Below are 13,034 nucleotides of genomic sequence, written 5' to 3'. Positions count from 1 at the left end.
ACCTCTGTAGACATGGACACAGCTATGACCCAAGGCTAGCATAGCTCAGAAACAGTAGCAGCAGCCATCTCTGTACTGTGTGTATGCGTTTAGGCACAATACTAATTGCTGTATTAGCTTCCTTGCTCTGATGTAAAACTAAGGAACCACAAAAACACATCAAACTAAATGTGTGTAGCCCACTAAACATCAGAACCCCCTCCAGATCGGATCGCTTTGAGCCACAAGCTAAACGCAGCGCTGAGGCCCCGAGCCCCACGGCGGTGGAGGCGCTCACAGCAGCACCAAAGCGAGAGAGCTTAACAAGAACAACAGAAAAACAAGCCTGCGAGCATTTCTGCTCCTCACACGCTTCCACCGCAGCTTCAGCCCTCGGCCTACTTCCATTCAGGCTCAGTTGAGACACAGCTGAGCCAAAAACAACCTCGGCCTCCTCCAGCAGGACAGGGGTGGAGGAGGCTGGGGGGTCAGACTCCGGGTCAAAGCCCGTAGCAGCAGGAACTGAGCAATAAAAACCTAAAGTGATAACACTTTATGATCATTACACAGGTGGCCGAGAAGAGATGGGCCCAATCTCCTTCACACACACACACACACACACACACACACACACACACACACACACACACACACACCCACCCCTATGTGAATTTACAGCACAAAGAGAACGCAAACTCAAACTCGTATCTCCAGAACAGCAGCTTTACAGGAGGAGGACAAAACCTTCTTGCAATTCAATGGAGGTCAGTGAAAAAGATTTCAGCCCAGGTCATTTTGGAGCGTTTCTATTGGTCCGTTTATCACGCAATTCTGATACAGTATAAAGAACAGCTGCAGATTTATGTTTTCCAATAAATGAAATTTTTGAAGTTTACATAATGTGAATCTGACAGGTGTTATTTACACTGTATCAGAATTTCATGATAAATGGTCCAATAGAAACACTCCAGAATGACCTGGAGTAAAAATAATAATAATAATAATAATAAGTTAAGGTTTTTACCTCGTCCGTAAAAGTTGCAGATTTGGAGATATGAGGGTTTATATATTTTATTATAAAAAATACAGCATAAAAAGTGCCATAATCTTTAGAAATGCCAAATTTTCTGGGGGGGGGGGGGGGGCAACCTTTTACATGCATGCACAAACCACATTTGGCACTCCAGCAGCCACACAAGCACACACACACACACACACACCTTTTCCAAGATGCAGAATAATAATAAAAGACACGAGTCGGGATGTATTTTTCGTTAATTAATATATTTCTGCAGTAAAGTTAACATAGCATTTTCTTTTGTGTCACCCTTTAATTTTTTCAGTATTGATATTTTGTTATATTCAGACATGAGTAAATCTAAGACTGTCTTTTGCAATAAATATCATAAAATAATAGAGCTTCACTTAATAAATATTTTTTTTACAATGACAAAAAAAAAAAAGTTAACAGACATTTTCTTTTCTTGTTTTCTTTAAAAAATAGCCGGAATTTTTTCTCTTTATGAATTTGAACATACAATTTACAAAAATATGAGGGAAAAGGAAAAGAAGGAAAAGAAAACAAACGAATAAAGAAGTCAGAATGCCACGGAGTGTTTGAGTGGGAGTTAAGTGTCTGGGTAGCAAAGGAAAGACATCCGTCCGGAATTCTGTCCGGAATGCCGTCTGTGTGTGTGTTTTCGTCGGGAATACTATGAGAGGGAGGGTCGTTTCCGTGGAGACGTGCGCGGCGACGGGGACCCAGTTTACCGCAACCCCTCGTCAAACAATACCAGGTTGCTATAGAGATCTGGTAACAGCTACATATTATGGTCTGGCTAGACAGTCCTTCACAGATTCGGTTGCTCGTTCTCTCGGAAAACCTGCAGCACCATTCCGCTTATTTCTCTCTCATTTTTTTATGCTCCCGTTTTTTTTGTGTCCCTTACACTTTCCTCCACTTTTAGACATCGTAGCTGAGCAGTCCCAGAGTCAGTTAAGGCAAACACTGGTTTGTTAAAAAAATAAAATAAAATAAAATAAAAATGTCAGAAGTGACAACAAAGTGGTTTCATTTCATTCTCCGTTCTCCTAGCAGCAGACCAGGCGAGGAAGAGGGGACTGGTTTATAGAGGAGTTCTGATGGTGAGCGCCATCACTGTCCGTCCTCTTCCTCCCGGATCGAGGTGGGCGGGGCTACAGCGGGCACCTGCATCGGACTAACCGATCGATCGGCCCTTAATCAGTTCCTCAGCGCACGTTTTAGCGCGGGTCAAGCTTCAGGACGGCTTGCCCTGTCCCAGTCCGTGACCTTGGCCTTGACCCCAGCCCTGCAGCTTGCAGTAGACGGTGTTGGAGTTCTTGCAGCGGCAGCCCGGCCTGTTCACGCGGTCGTGGAGATGCTGGCAGGCCTTCACGCAGGCTTTTGCCGGCGGGTAGCAGAGCAGGCAAGGGAACAGAGGCGCCATCAGGCCCATGCAGAGGAAGCGCGGCAGGCAGCGGGGCCGGGACAGCGAGCACGGCCTGTCCGCGCACGAGTCGCCATCGTCATCGTCGTTCGAGCAGTGGTAGAAGAGACCCTTGACCAGGCACATGCAGGTGCCGTGTTCGACGAGGCTCTCGGCCGAGCAGAGGCACTGCCCGTTGCAGGCCAGGCAGGAGGGCAGCATGCGGGGCGCCGTGCACTCGCTGCATTTGCACTTCCCGCAGCATTCGCAGATAAACTGGTGCGGAGATGAGGGCGAGAGGTCACCCTTTCCGGCCAGAGGCCCGAGGCCTGCCGGCTGCTTCAACAGAGCGTCCACCGGCAGAAGCGGCTGCATGGGCGAGCTCAGAGACTTGGGCTGAGTCCGAACGGCCCTTTCCGGCCTGCTGTGGTGATGGTGATGATGGTGGTGGTGAAGGTGATGATGGTGTTGGTGGTGGCGAGACTGGGGCGACTGGGCCAGCAAGCCCTGCTCCGAAGACGCACTTCCACTGCTGCCGGAACTCCCGGCGCTGCCCATGCTGGTGGAGCGGCTGAGGGCGGGCGGTCTGGTGACCACGGGCCGCGCCTCGTAGTTGTTGTTCACATTGACGAGGATGACCTCGTGAGTTCTCTCGTGTTTGTCGTTAACACGGGGCGCCGGGGCAGGAGGCCGGCGCGCCGCCACGGCGGGACCCTCCGTGTACTCGTTGGATGAGCGGATGGCTCGGATCTGCTCCAAGGAGAGGATAGCCCCGGTCGGAAGGTCCAGGTCCAGCCGCTCTCCGGGCGGTGGCGGCTCCCGGATCACCGCCACAGACCCGGCGACTCCGCGGTGACCGTGACGATCCATCTGACCTGATCAGCGACTCCCTGCGCAGACTCTAGTCTCATCGGACGACCTGCAGGGCAAAGGGAGGAAGGAGAGGGTGAGTAAAAACGCTTACAAAGAAAACAGCAGCTTGTGTTTTAAGTGGGTCGATACTTCATTTTCATGCCCCTGGTGAACAATCCACTGTAGTTACAGAGCAGTAAGTCGTTAATAGCAGAACTTTAAAAGCCTTTAAAATGATCAAAGTTAGTCTTACGGCAGAGTCGGGCCATTAAGACTCAGTGTGAATCAAATCGATGGTTTCCTACAGTCCTTCACACGTCTACTCGCACCCTTTCACAGACACAGCCACGTCTATACCTCTGTTATATTGGTCATGCCAAAAACTTTCATCTCTGTGAATTTTATATTTAATAAAGTGAATCTGGCAGCTGTTCTTAATAATGTAGCAGAAATTCTTGATGAACGGATTAATAGAAATTCTCCAAAATGACCTGGAATCAAGTCTTTTGTTGACTTGCAGTGAAAGTTGATGTCTCCTGTAAAACTTAAATTAGTGTCTATATTAAAAAATGACAAATTTCTGCAAAGCAATCCTGCAAATCTGCTTTCAGCCCAGAAAAATAAGAAGCACACTAAAGCAAACTGGTCTAGTTGGGTCAGCTGGCCTAAATTCAGCAAATGCATCCCTGGAAAGTAGTGAAGTATACACTAACCAGCAGGGTGTGCATGCACCTTATTAACCAACACGCGATCATACTGGTTAAGCAGCCAAAATAATCGAGTTACTACCAAGATCATCCAGAGAAAATGCATTTTAATCTGTCAGACACTCAAACAAGAGACTAAACTCGAGACTAACCAAGACAAAACAGCCCTTTAGCAACTAACCTGCTCCGCATCCACCAAACTACACCAGCAAATCTTCAAAAAGCCCCTCGTGCACCAACTAACTACGTCTGTTTACCAGCAGCTCTGCGCACTAACGGCACATTAACTGGCCCATATCCGCGCCCCCTACCGGAGCCCCTCCGCCACTGCAGGTCGAGGACGAGCCCAAGAGGAAGAGAAGGAGGAGGGGGGGGGCAACTTATGAATGAAAACAAGCCCTGTGGGGGGAGGGGTATTTGGTAGTTACCGCGCGAGGAGGGGTAGAAGAACTCTAGAACTCTGGCAGTCAACCTACCCTCGAGCCCTCGAGCTTGCGAGCTTGCATGCATGCACTCGAGCACACACACGCACACGCACGCACACACACACACGCACGCACACACACACTACACACTCCCTTGCTTTTAACGCAAAACTAAAAGCACCAGGCTTTTACGCACGCACGAGTGCCGCCGAGATTACGCACGGACGTTGCGCCTTTTTCGATGCAGCAACGCACCCCCCCCCCAAAAAAAAGAAAAACGCGTAAACAGAGCACGCGCGTGCACGCGCATGGCCTTAAAACACACACACAAAAAAAACACACAACAATAAATACAAATAGTGAAGCAGCACGAGCACGAGCACTACGCACCTACACGCGCTCCTCCACAGCTCTGACTCCATCAGCCAGTGCGGCTCCCGTGCGTCCAGGAATACGCAGGAAAGTCTCACGATGCGCGCGGTACATCCATATAAAAGGGGGCTCCGATATTCCAAGTCGTCGATTTGATCCAGGGGGGGCACGTTAAATCCACGAAGGAGGAAAAAACGACGATGATAGCATTAAAAAAATAGATTATTAATATTATTATTATTATTAATAATAATAATAATAGCGCCCTTTCGCACGCGCTGCGGAGCTGGAAGGGAATTCCCGTTTAGTCCAAGAATGATCAGGCGATCACGTGCAAAAATAAACAAATTAAAAAAGACAAAAATAAAAATAAACAACAAAACAAATCCCCTCTGTCTGTCGGCCTGTCTGTCTGTCTGTCGGCCTGTCTGTCTTCACGCTCTGCTCTGAACGTCACACGTATATCCGGGTACTCTGGATAAGTCCGCCCGCTCGCACGAGCACCGCGCGCTGGGTGTTTCAGTGTTTTGGTTGTCGGTGTTTTCTCTTCTCCTCCGTCGCGTGAAAGAGCTCTGCAGGACTGAAGCAGGGCTGCTCTCTCTACCCCTCTCTCTACCCCTCTCTCTACCTCTCTCTCTCTCTCTCTCTCTCTCTCTCGCTCTGTGTTAATGAATGGGAGCGCAGCTCCGCCTCGGCGCTGTGAAACCGGACACGGCGCATCCGCTCTGCGCCGATTGGACACAGCGCGCGGGCGGGGCGAGGACGGGGCGGGGTTTAAGGTGGACCGGGCTTGATAACGTGGAGGGCGGCTTCTGATCAATGCGGATCATTCCTACTGATCTATCTGAGCAGCACCGCTGACCAGCCTCTGATCAATACTGCCAGTGCTCTTACTGCTGATCAACGAGCTGCTCATCAATACTGATCATGTCCGATCAGTGCAGGGATCAGTGCTGATAGCAGATCTGTAATCAGTACTGATCTCTATCAGTATCAGAATCTCTATGATCTATTAGCAGTACTGAAGTATCGCTACTGATCAATACTGATTGGTTTTATCACTGCTGATCAATACTGATTGGTTTTATCACTGCTGATCAATACTGATCTACTAATCATTTCCAATCAGGACGGGGTTAAGCCTCGAGGCGACGAGCACTGGGGGAGGTGTGTGTGCGTTTGAGGTGGAGGAGGGGGAGGGGGGGGTGTTAAACCCATTGTAAACATGCACGCGCGGATCCACCTTAAAAAGCGCGAGGAGCCCCGTGCCCCACAATCTGACCGCGCGGATGCGCCACATCCGGCTCCTGCAGAAAAAGGGGAAGTTCAGCACAGAGTCAGGAGGGGGGGGAGAGGGGAGAGGGGGGGGGGGGGGGGGGGGGGGCAACCAACACAGGCCTTCAGTTATATACCTCTATTTATATACCTACGCACGCGCGCGCCTGTATAAGCATAATATATATATATATGCACGCATATTTACATACAGCACATGTCCAAAAGTATCCGGACGCCCTTTAGCTTGGTGAATTGTGTAACGTGCATTGTACATGACCATCCTCCACCCCCAAACAGACTGAGCTTTAATTGCTGACTGATTTATGCAAATGAGCTCCATTCTGATTAGCTGTCCAGACTGAAACAATGAGTAGAACTTGAGCAGGCTGGGTATACAGGTGTAAATTCGTCTGTTTCAAATTCAGGCAAATTTTGCAGGTTAGTTTACATACAGTCTTAATCAAAATCAGGCACCCCTGCTCAAATCACACGTATATTTGATGAGTGTCAAGTACTATTCAGTTATTTAATTTAAATGCCAAAAACATTAAATGAGGATTATATCATCTAAAAAAACATATACACTATGGACAAAAGTATTGGGACACCTGATTATTCTGGGTTTCTCCTGCTTCTGTTGGAGAAACTGTCTCTACTGTCCAGAGAAGAAGACTTTCCACTAGATTCTGGAGGAGGAGCATTGCTGTGAGGATTTGATTGCATTCGGTGACAAGAGCGTAGTGAGGGCAGGATGTTGGATGTTTGATCACCATCCCACCTCATCATCCTCAACTCCCCAACTCATCCCAAAAGTACTGGATGGAGCTCCTCCACCATCATTCCAGAGAACACAGTTCCTCCACTGCTCCACAGCTCCTCAATGCTGGGGGGCTTTATACCCCTCTAGCCCACGCCTGGCATTATTAGGCAGCATGGAGCCAATAGGGTCATGATGTTGATCTGCTCCAGAGAGTCCTATTCTATTGGCAGTACTTCTTCTCTACAGGGACTAGACAAGCTGTGTGTCCATTTGCACATCTGCAACATAAAGTAGCTGAATGCATTCATTAGAAGGGGTGTCCACAAACTTTCAGATATATAGTGTATGTGTGTGGGTATATATACTAATTACAGTAATGGTTTTTATTTTAAGCCTTTTTTCCCTCCCAGCGTTTGGTTTTAGCTGGCTGTATATTTAAGCCCTGCAGCTTAATTGTGCTTTGTGTGTCTCTCAGGATCAGCCGACAATAAATTAATAAAGCTGAAAAGAGCACGGCTATAAAACTCCCAATTTGTGATCAAATAAAACTTTTTATGGACCCCGTAATTCATTCGAGGCCGGATGAGTTCTGCAGGTCCAAGATCCATTTCCTCCAAGTAAATAATTTAACAACAGCACGGGACGGGAGAGTGGGGGCGGGGTGGCAAGTGTTTATTTAATTTGCTGACGTGGGACGCTGATACAGAGCAACACAGAAAATAACGAAGCTCCAGACTACTCAGTTCAAATCTTTAGTGTCTGAGGGTCTCTATTAGGGGGTTCTGGACCCTCCGGACCCCCCTGTCAGCAGAAGGGTCTGATGCCATGCTGCTGCTGGTAGGAGATGTAGGTCTGGATGAGGGACTCTGGGACACGTGGTTTTATAGCAGCCAGGGCGGTGTGGAAGTGCCGGTCAGTGATGTGCTCTGCTTGAATGTCCTCTTGCAGGGCACACAGCGCGGCCTCTCGGCATACTGCAGTTATCTGACAGATAAGAGAGAGAGAGAGAGAGAGAGAGAGAGAGAAGTGAGACACAATAGCCACACAGCTGGTTTTGGGACTAGGCCAGATTTGTTTGTTTATAATTACAATTTAATACACGGTTATAACATCTGTTTAAAGGGCAACTCCACCCATCTTTATATATCTCAGCATTACTCAGTCTGTGAGAATAGTTCAGTCAGAGTCGGGGGTCCGGTGTGAAACTGAGCTTCACTGTAGAGAAACTGACCCACTCTGATCTCTGTACAGTGGAGGTGAATGGAAGCAGGCGTCTGCCGCCATGACTACGACACAGATACAGACCATAATTTATCTCCTATCCAAACCCACCAGTGCAGCTACACGAGTCTCCTGAGTTTTATATGGAATGATGATGATGATGATGATGAAGATGATGATGATGAAGGTAAAATAGTGAATAGAGAATCTGAACTAATGCAGTTTTCTTTAGGGACTACTTTCTGTAGCCGCACTACACCCTGCAGCATGTATCCCTCCACCATTTTAATGATCTGGTTCTAAAAGCAGGTTCTAGAGCCGAACTCTTCTCAGAACTCTGGTAGAACCGTGTCTCAGGCATCAGGCAGCGTCTTCATGAGTTCAGGTGAAGAACCCCTCCCCCAAGCCCGGTTCTGAGATCAGACTGCACCTGTGAGTCCTAGATGAGCTCAGTCACACTCCCTCAGCTGCCTCATGAGTGCTTTTCATAATTTGACCAATAATGTAATTTGCTCTGGGTAAGTACGTCAGCCACATGACTAATCACAGAGACCTACAGGCCCGCAGCGGCAGGAGAACACGCCGTCTTATTCCCCTGATCAGCACGCAGATGCAGCGGCATGGCACCATGCCCTGACCACAAATTAGCACAGACTTTCGTTTTTTTTTAACACACCCACCTCTGTGCAGAGTGCACAAAATATTTCTAGTAATTACAGGTAACTATTTTTATCCCACCAAACAAAACCAACTCTTCAGACGAGAAGCGTGTGGGAAAATTCCTGCAGATTTTAGTTGAAAATAAAATCCATAAACAACAGGAATCGTCACGGTTTTATACAGAACATTTACATTCAACTAGAAATGACTCAAATCTCAGGAATGTGGCTTTGATATTAAGACACTACTGAAGTATGCATGATTTTAAGCAGCAGAGCACTGAAGAAGGGGCCGTCCTGAAGACGAATGCAAAATGTACTTATTTTATATCTAAGATTTACTTTAAGGGCATATTCTAAACCTGAAGACTGCAATTAGCATTTACCTAAAAATAAAAAAAACTATGGACTATGGAGTTTAAACCTGTAGACTGCTTAATGCACTCACTGTACAGAGAATCTGTAATACTGACTTCTTTTAAAGCTAAAAACTAGGATATGCACTTACTCTTCACTTAAAAATGACACTATGGTCTTGTGTTAAACCTCTAGGCTGAAAATGCACATATATATTATATTCATCTTCAATCTGAAATCTGTGATCTGTACATATTATATGCTTACAACATATACTATATCCAATATACTATTGTATAAGTTTCAAAAACTGCCATTTACACTCACTTTACACCTCTATAGATACGTTGGCTTGTTTTAAACCTGGAAATGGCAATATGCAATTATACCTATACCTACAATGTATAATATGGGCTTATTGTTAAAAAAAAAAAAAAAAAAAAAAACAGAATCTATATTATAATCATATTTTTTACCTGAAGACTGCAATCTGCATTTACCTTTATACCTAAAAGTAAAACTATGGACTCACTGTACAGAGAATTTGTAATATGATGATATGATATGCAATATGCTCTTATTCTACACTTACAACATATATTGTGGGCTTATTTACATATTATACACCTAAATATATACCATGGACTTTTAAAACATTAAACCTGAAAACTGCAATATGCACTGATTCTATATCTAAAATGTATACTGTGGGCTTATTTTAAGCTGGAAAATACAATATGAGCAAATTCTATATCTAAAATCTACAGTATAAACTTTTCAAGCCTAAATCCTGCAATATGGACTTAAATTCTAAACTATTGACTTATTTTTAAGTTAAAGACTGCGATATAAACATATTCTATACCTAAAAGGTACACTGTGGACCTATTGTAGACCTGAGAACTGCAATATACACTTATTCTAAACCTAAAATATATATAATGGGTTTTTTTGAAACCTGGAGACTGAAATACAGCAGTGTGCACTAATTCTATACTTATAATGTAAACTTGGGGCGTGTTTTAGACATAAAGATAATTTTTTCTAAAATTTACATTATAAACAGTTTTAGATTTAAATGTACATGTCCGTTAAGCCTATAGACTGCATAGTACACTTCCGTTTATACGGAGAACCTGTGCTATGGACTTATTTTAAAGCTGAAAACAGCAATACCAGTTTATAACAGTTTATGTTCTCGAAACCTATTTTACACCTAAGGACTAAACCCTAAACCCTAGCATGCACTCATATTCCAGCATTATGCCTCAATTATGCATTTCCAACCTCATGGCTGCAATGTGCACTTATTCTAGGCCAGGAATTTGAACTATAGGCTGACGTTAAAGCTGAAGACCCAGATGGACTTATTTATACACCTAAATATTCAACTAGTGATTTTTATCCTTAGGACCATCCTATTGAATAAGCACCAAGTGTTATAATTAAGGTCGACTGGGTCTGGAGTAAGGATGCATTTTTAGGCTCCTGACTGTGAGCAGCTTCCTCCTGCACTGAGCAGTTCTTCAGTACGAGTATTTCTCAGTGAGCAGCTCACACAGGTCCACTCTCCTCCCTCACTCACTCTTTCTCTCTGTGTCACACGAGAGATGGATCGCTTCCTCTGGAGCGGAGAGACCCAAGTGATTATGCAAGCCAGAGAGAGGGAGAGAGAGAGAGAGAGAGGGAGAGAGGGAGAGATAGAGAGACAGAGTGTGAGAGAGAGAGAGAGAGAGAGAGAGAGAGACAGAGAGAGAGGGAGAGAGAGAGAGAGAGAGAGGGAGAATGGGCCAGTGAGGGTGCCTGGAGTTCATCAATGTTTCTCTCTCTCCCTCGCTCCACTCATTTTCGGATGTGACTCATGCCCGAGGCTTGTTCTGTGTGTGCGTGTGTGTGTGTGTGTGTGTGTGTGTGTGGAGTGTTCCCTGAGGTCAAAGCCAGCACGGCAGGCCTGCGATTGCGTAATCATGGGAGAATTATAAAGAGAGTGCAAAAATGTGTGTGTGTGTGTGTGTGTGTGTGTGTGTGTGCTGCCATGTTTCTAGGAAATGAAGTGGAATGCAGCCTTGGGTTTGGAGGACGTGCAACGGAGCGCTGGTGCAGAGGCAGGTAGTTTAGAGAGCAAGTGAAGGTGAAAGCCTTCACACACACACACACACACACACACAGAATAATGGCAGGCGTGGGCTAGAGGGGTATAAAGCCCCCCAGCATTGAGGAGCTGTGGAGCAGTGGAAGAACTGTGTTCTCTGGAATGATGGTGGAGGAGCTCCATCCAGTACTTTAGGATAAGTTGGGGATTTCAGAAGAAACAGTGAATGAGCAGGTGTCCAAATACTTTTGTCCATACAGTGAATGTGTTTTTCCAAAAGTGGGAACACACTATGTAGTTCAATCCACTAGACCTCATCAGACCTCCACACTCCATCACACTCCAACAGCACGGCACCTTCAGCACACATGTGTGTGTGTGTGAGGGAAAGACACAAGGGGAGATAGAGAAATAATTTGTGGTACCTGCAGCAGTTCCTGTCAAACATGAGTTATGAGTTCAGTCCTGTGTGTGTGTGATGAATTGGTTCTGGTAGCTGCAGTAGTCGTTGGCACACGTTTACCCAGCTATGTTAATAAGGCGGTGAGGATCCGCTTTGGCATGCAGCCACATCACTCTGTTCCCCCCCCCTCTCTCTCTCTCTCTCTCTCTCTCTCTCTCTCTCTCTCTCTCTCTCTCTCTCTCTCTCTCTCTCTCTCTCTCTCTCTCTCTCTCTCTCTCTCTCTCTCTCTCTCTCTCTCTCTCTCTCTCTCTCTCTCTCCTTCCCTTCTCCCTGTCTCTCTCTCTCCACCTCTTGATCTATACGCCTCTCGGCCCAGGACAGCACAGACCTGAGCAGTTGAGACAGATTAGAACTGCAGACCACACACAGAACCACACAGACCCCACACAGAACTGTACAGAACCAAACAGAACTGTACAGAACCAAACAGAACTGTACAGAACCACACAGAACTGTACAGAACCACACAGAACTGTACAGAACCACACAGAACTGCAGCTGTTTGGGCAGGAAACACAATTAATCAAGGCCAGCACTCACACTGCTTTCTGATCACTGATGCTAATGTAGCTGCATTACCTGGTGGTGTGCTGGAGGTGTGTGTGTGTGTGTGGTGGGGGAGGGGGCCTTAAACACTTTCACACCTGATGATTTCATTACTGATACCCTGCATATCAAAGATATCAAAGAAGCACCAAACTCCGGTGTGAACGGTCCTGCCAGACTGTAAACGACTACTGTCCCCAACAAGGTCAGACTGAATACCATTCAGATATTATCTAAACATTTAAATAAAAACAAACTGGACATATTACATTCATACGTTAACTATATAGAATATATATAGGGCATATTATTATGACAGATACTTACATATATAATACACAATAATTTTTATTATATATAGTTACTTATTATATATACTAATATATTGTATTGTATTTATATATTGTATTAAATATTGTATAGTGATAGTAAATGTGTGTGTATATATATATATATATATAAAAACACAGGATTTACTGTTATTACATATAGGTACACACATATATACACACATATACATACATACATATAGTGGAAAAAGCATGTGTGTGAGTGTGCAAGTGTGCAAGTGTGTGTGTGTGTGTGTGTGTGTGTGTGTGTGTGTGTGTGTGTGTGTGTATATGTGTGTGTGTCCTGTGGGGGAAATGAGCTTCAGAAACATCGTCCCACTCAACACAGTCGGAGGTTCAGGGTCCCCGGTTTGTTTGGAGGGCCGATCAGAGCGACGGTAAACAACGCATTACCCAAGAATGCTAACTCTGAGTCCTACCAATCACAACACGGAATTACACTCGCCACTCGCGGAGCCTGGCCGGAGACCGACAGGTGTTCTACAGATGTGGGAGATGTCCGAGTTTCCGTTTCCCCCTGCGCTCC

General features: G+C 45.7%; 1 protein-coding gene across 1 annotated transcript; it reads right to left on the bottom strand.

The window, feature by feature from the left end:
• Positions 1–1,258: 1,258 nt before the first annotated feature.
• On the bottom strand, positions 1,259–5,427 carry spry1 (sprouty homolog 1, antagonist of FGF signaling (Drosophila)). The gene is made up of 2 exons (XM_072693270.1): positions 4,801–5,427; positions 1,259–3,345 (listed from the first exon to the last, which is right to left on the bottom strand). The coding sequence occupies exon 2, from the start codon at positions 3,294–3,296 to the stop codon at positions 2,259–2,261; it is 1,038 nt and encodes a 345-aa protein (XP_072549371.1). The 5' UTR covers positions 3,297–3,345; positions 4,801–5,427; the 3' UTR covers positions 1,259–2,258.
• Between the last annotated feature and the right edge of the window lie 7,607 nt (positions 5,428–13,034).

Source organism: Salminus brasiliensis, chromosome 12 (assembly GCF_030463535.1).
Source record: "Salminus brasiliensis chromosome 12, fSalBra1.hap2, whole genome shotgun sequence".
Taxonomy (NCBI): Eukaryota; Metazoa; Chordata; class Actinopteri; order Characiformes; family Bryconidae; genus Salminus; species Salminus brasiliensis.
Note: the sequence above shows the minus strand (reverse complement) of the source record. Positions and strands in the feature narration are given on the sequence as shown.

Bases quoted from the DNA above. Each gene is read 5' to 3' on its own strand.
- spry1 (XM_072693270.1), bottom strand. From the start codon at position 3,296: ATGGATCGTCACGGTCACCGCGGAGTCGCCGGGTCTGTGGCGGTGATC.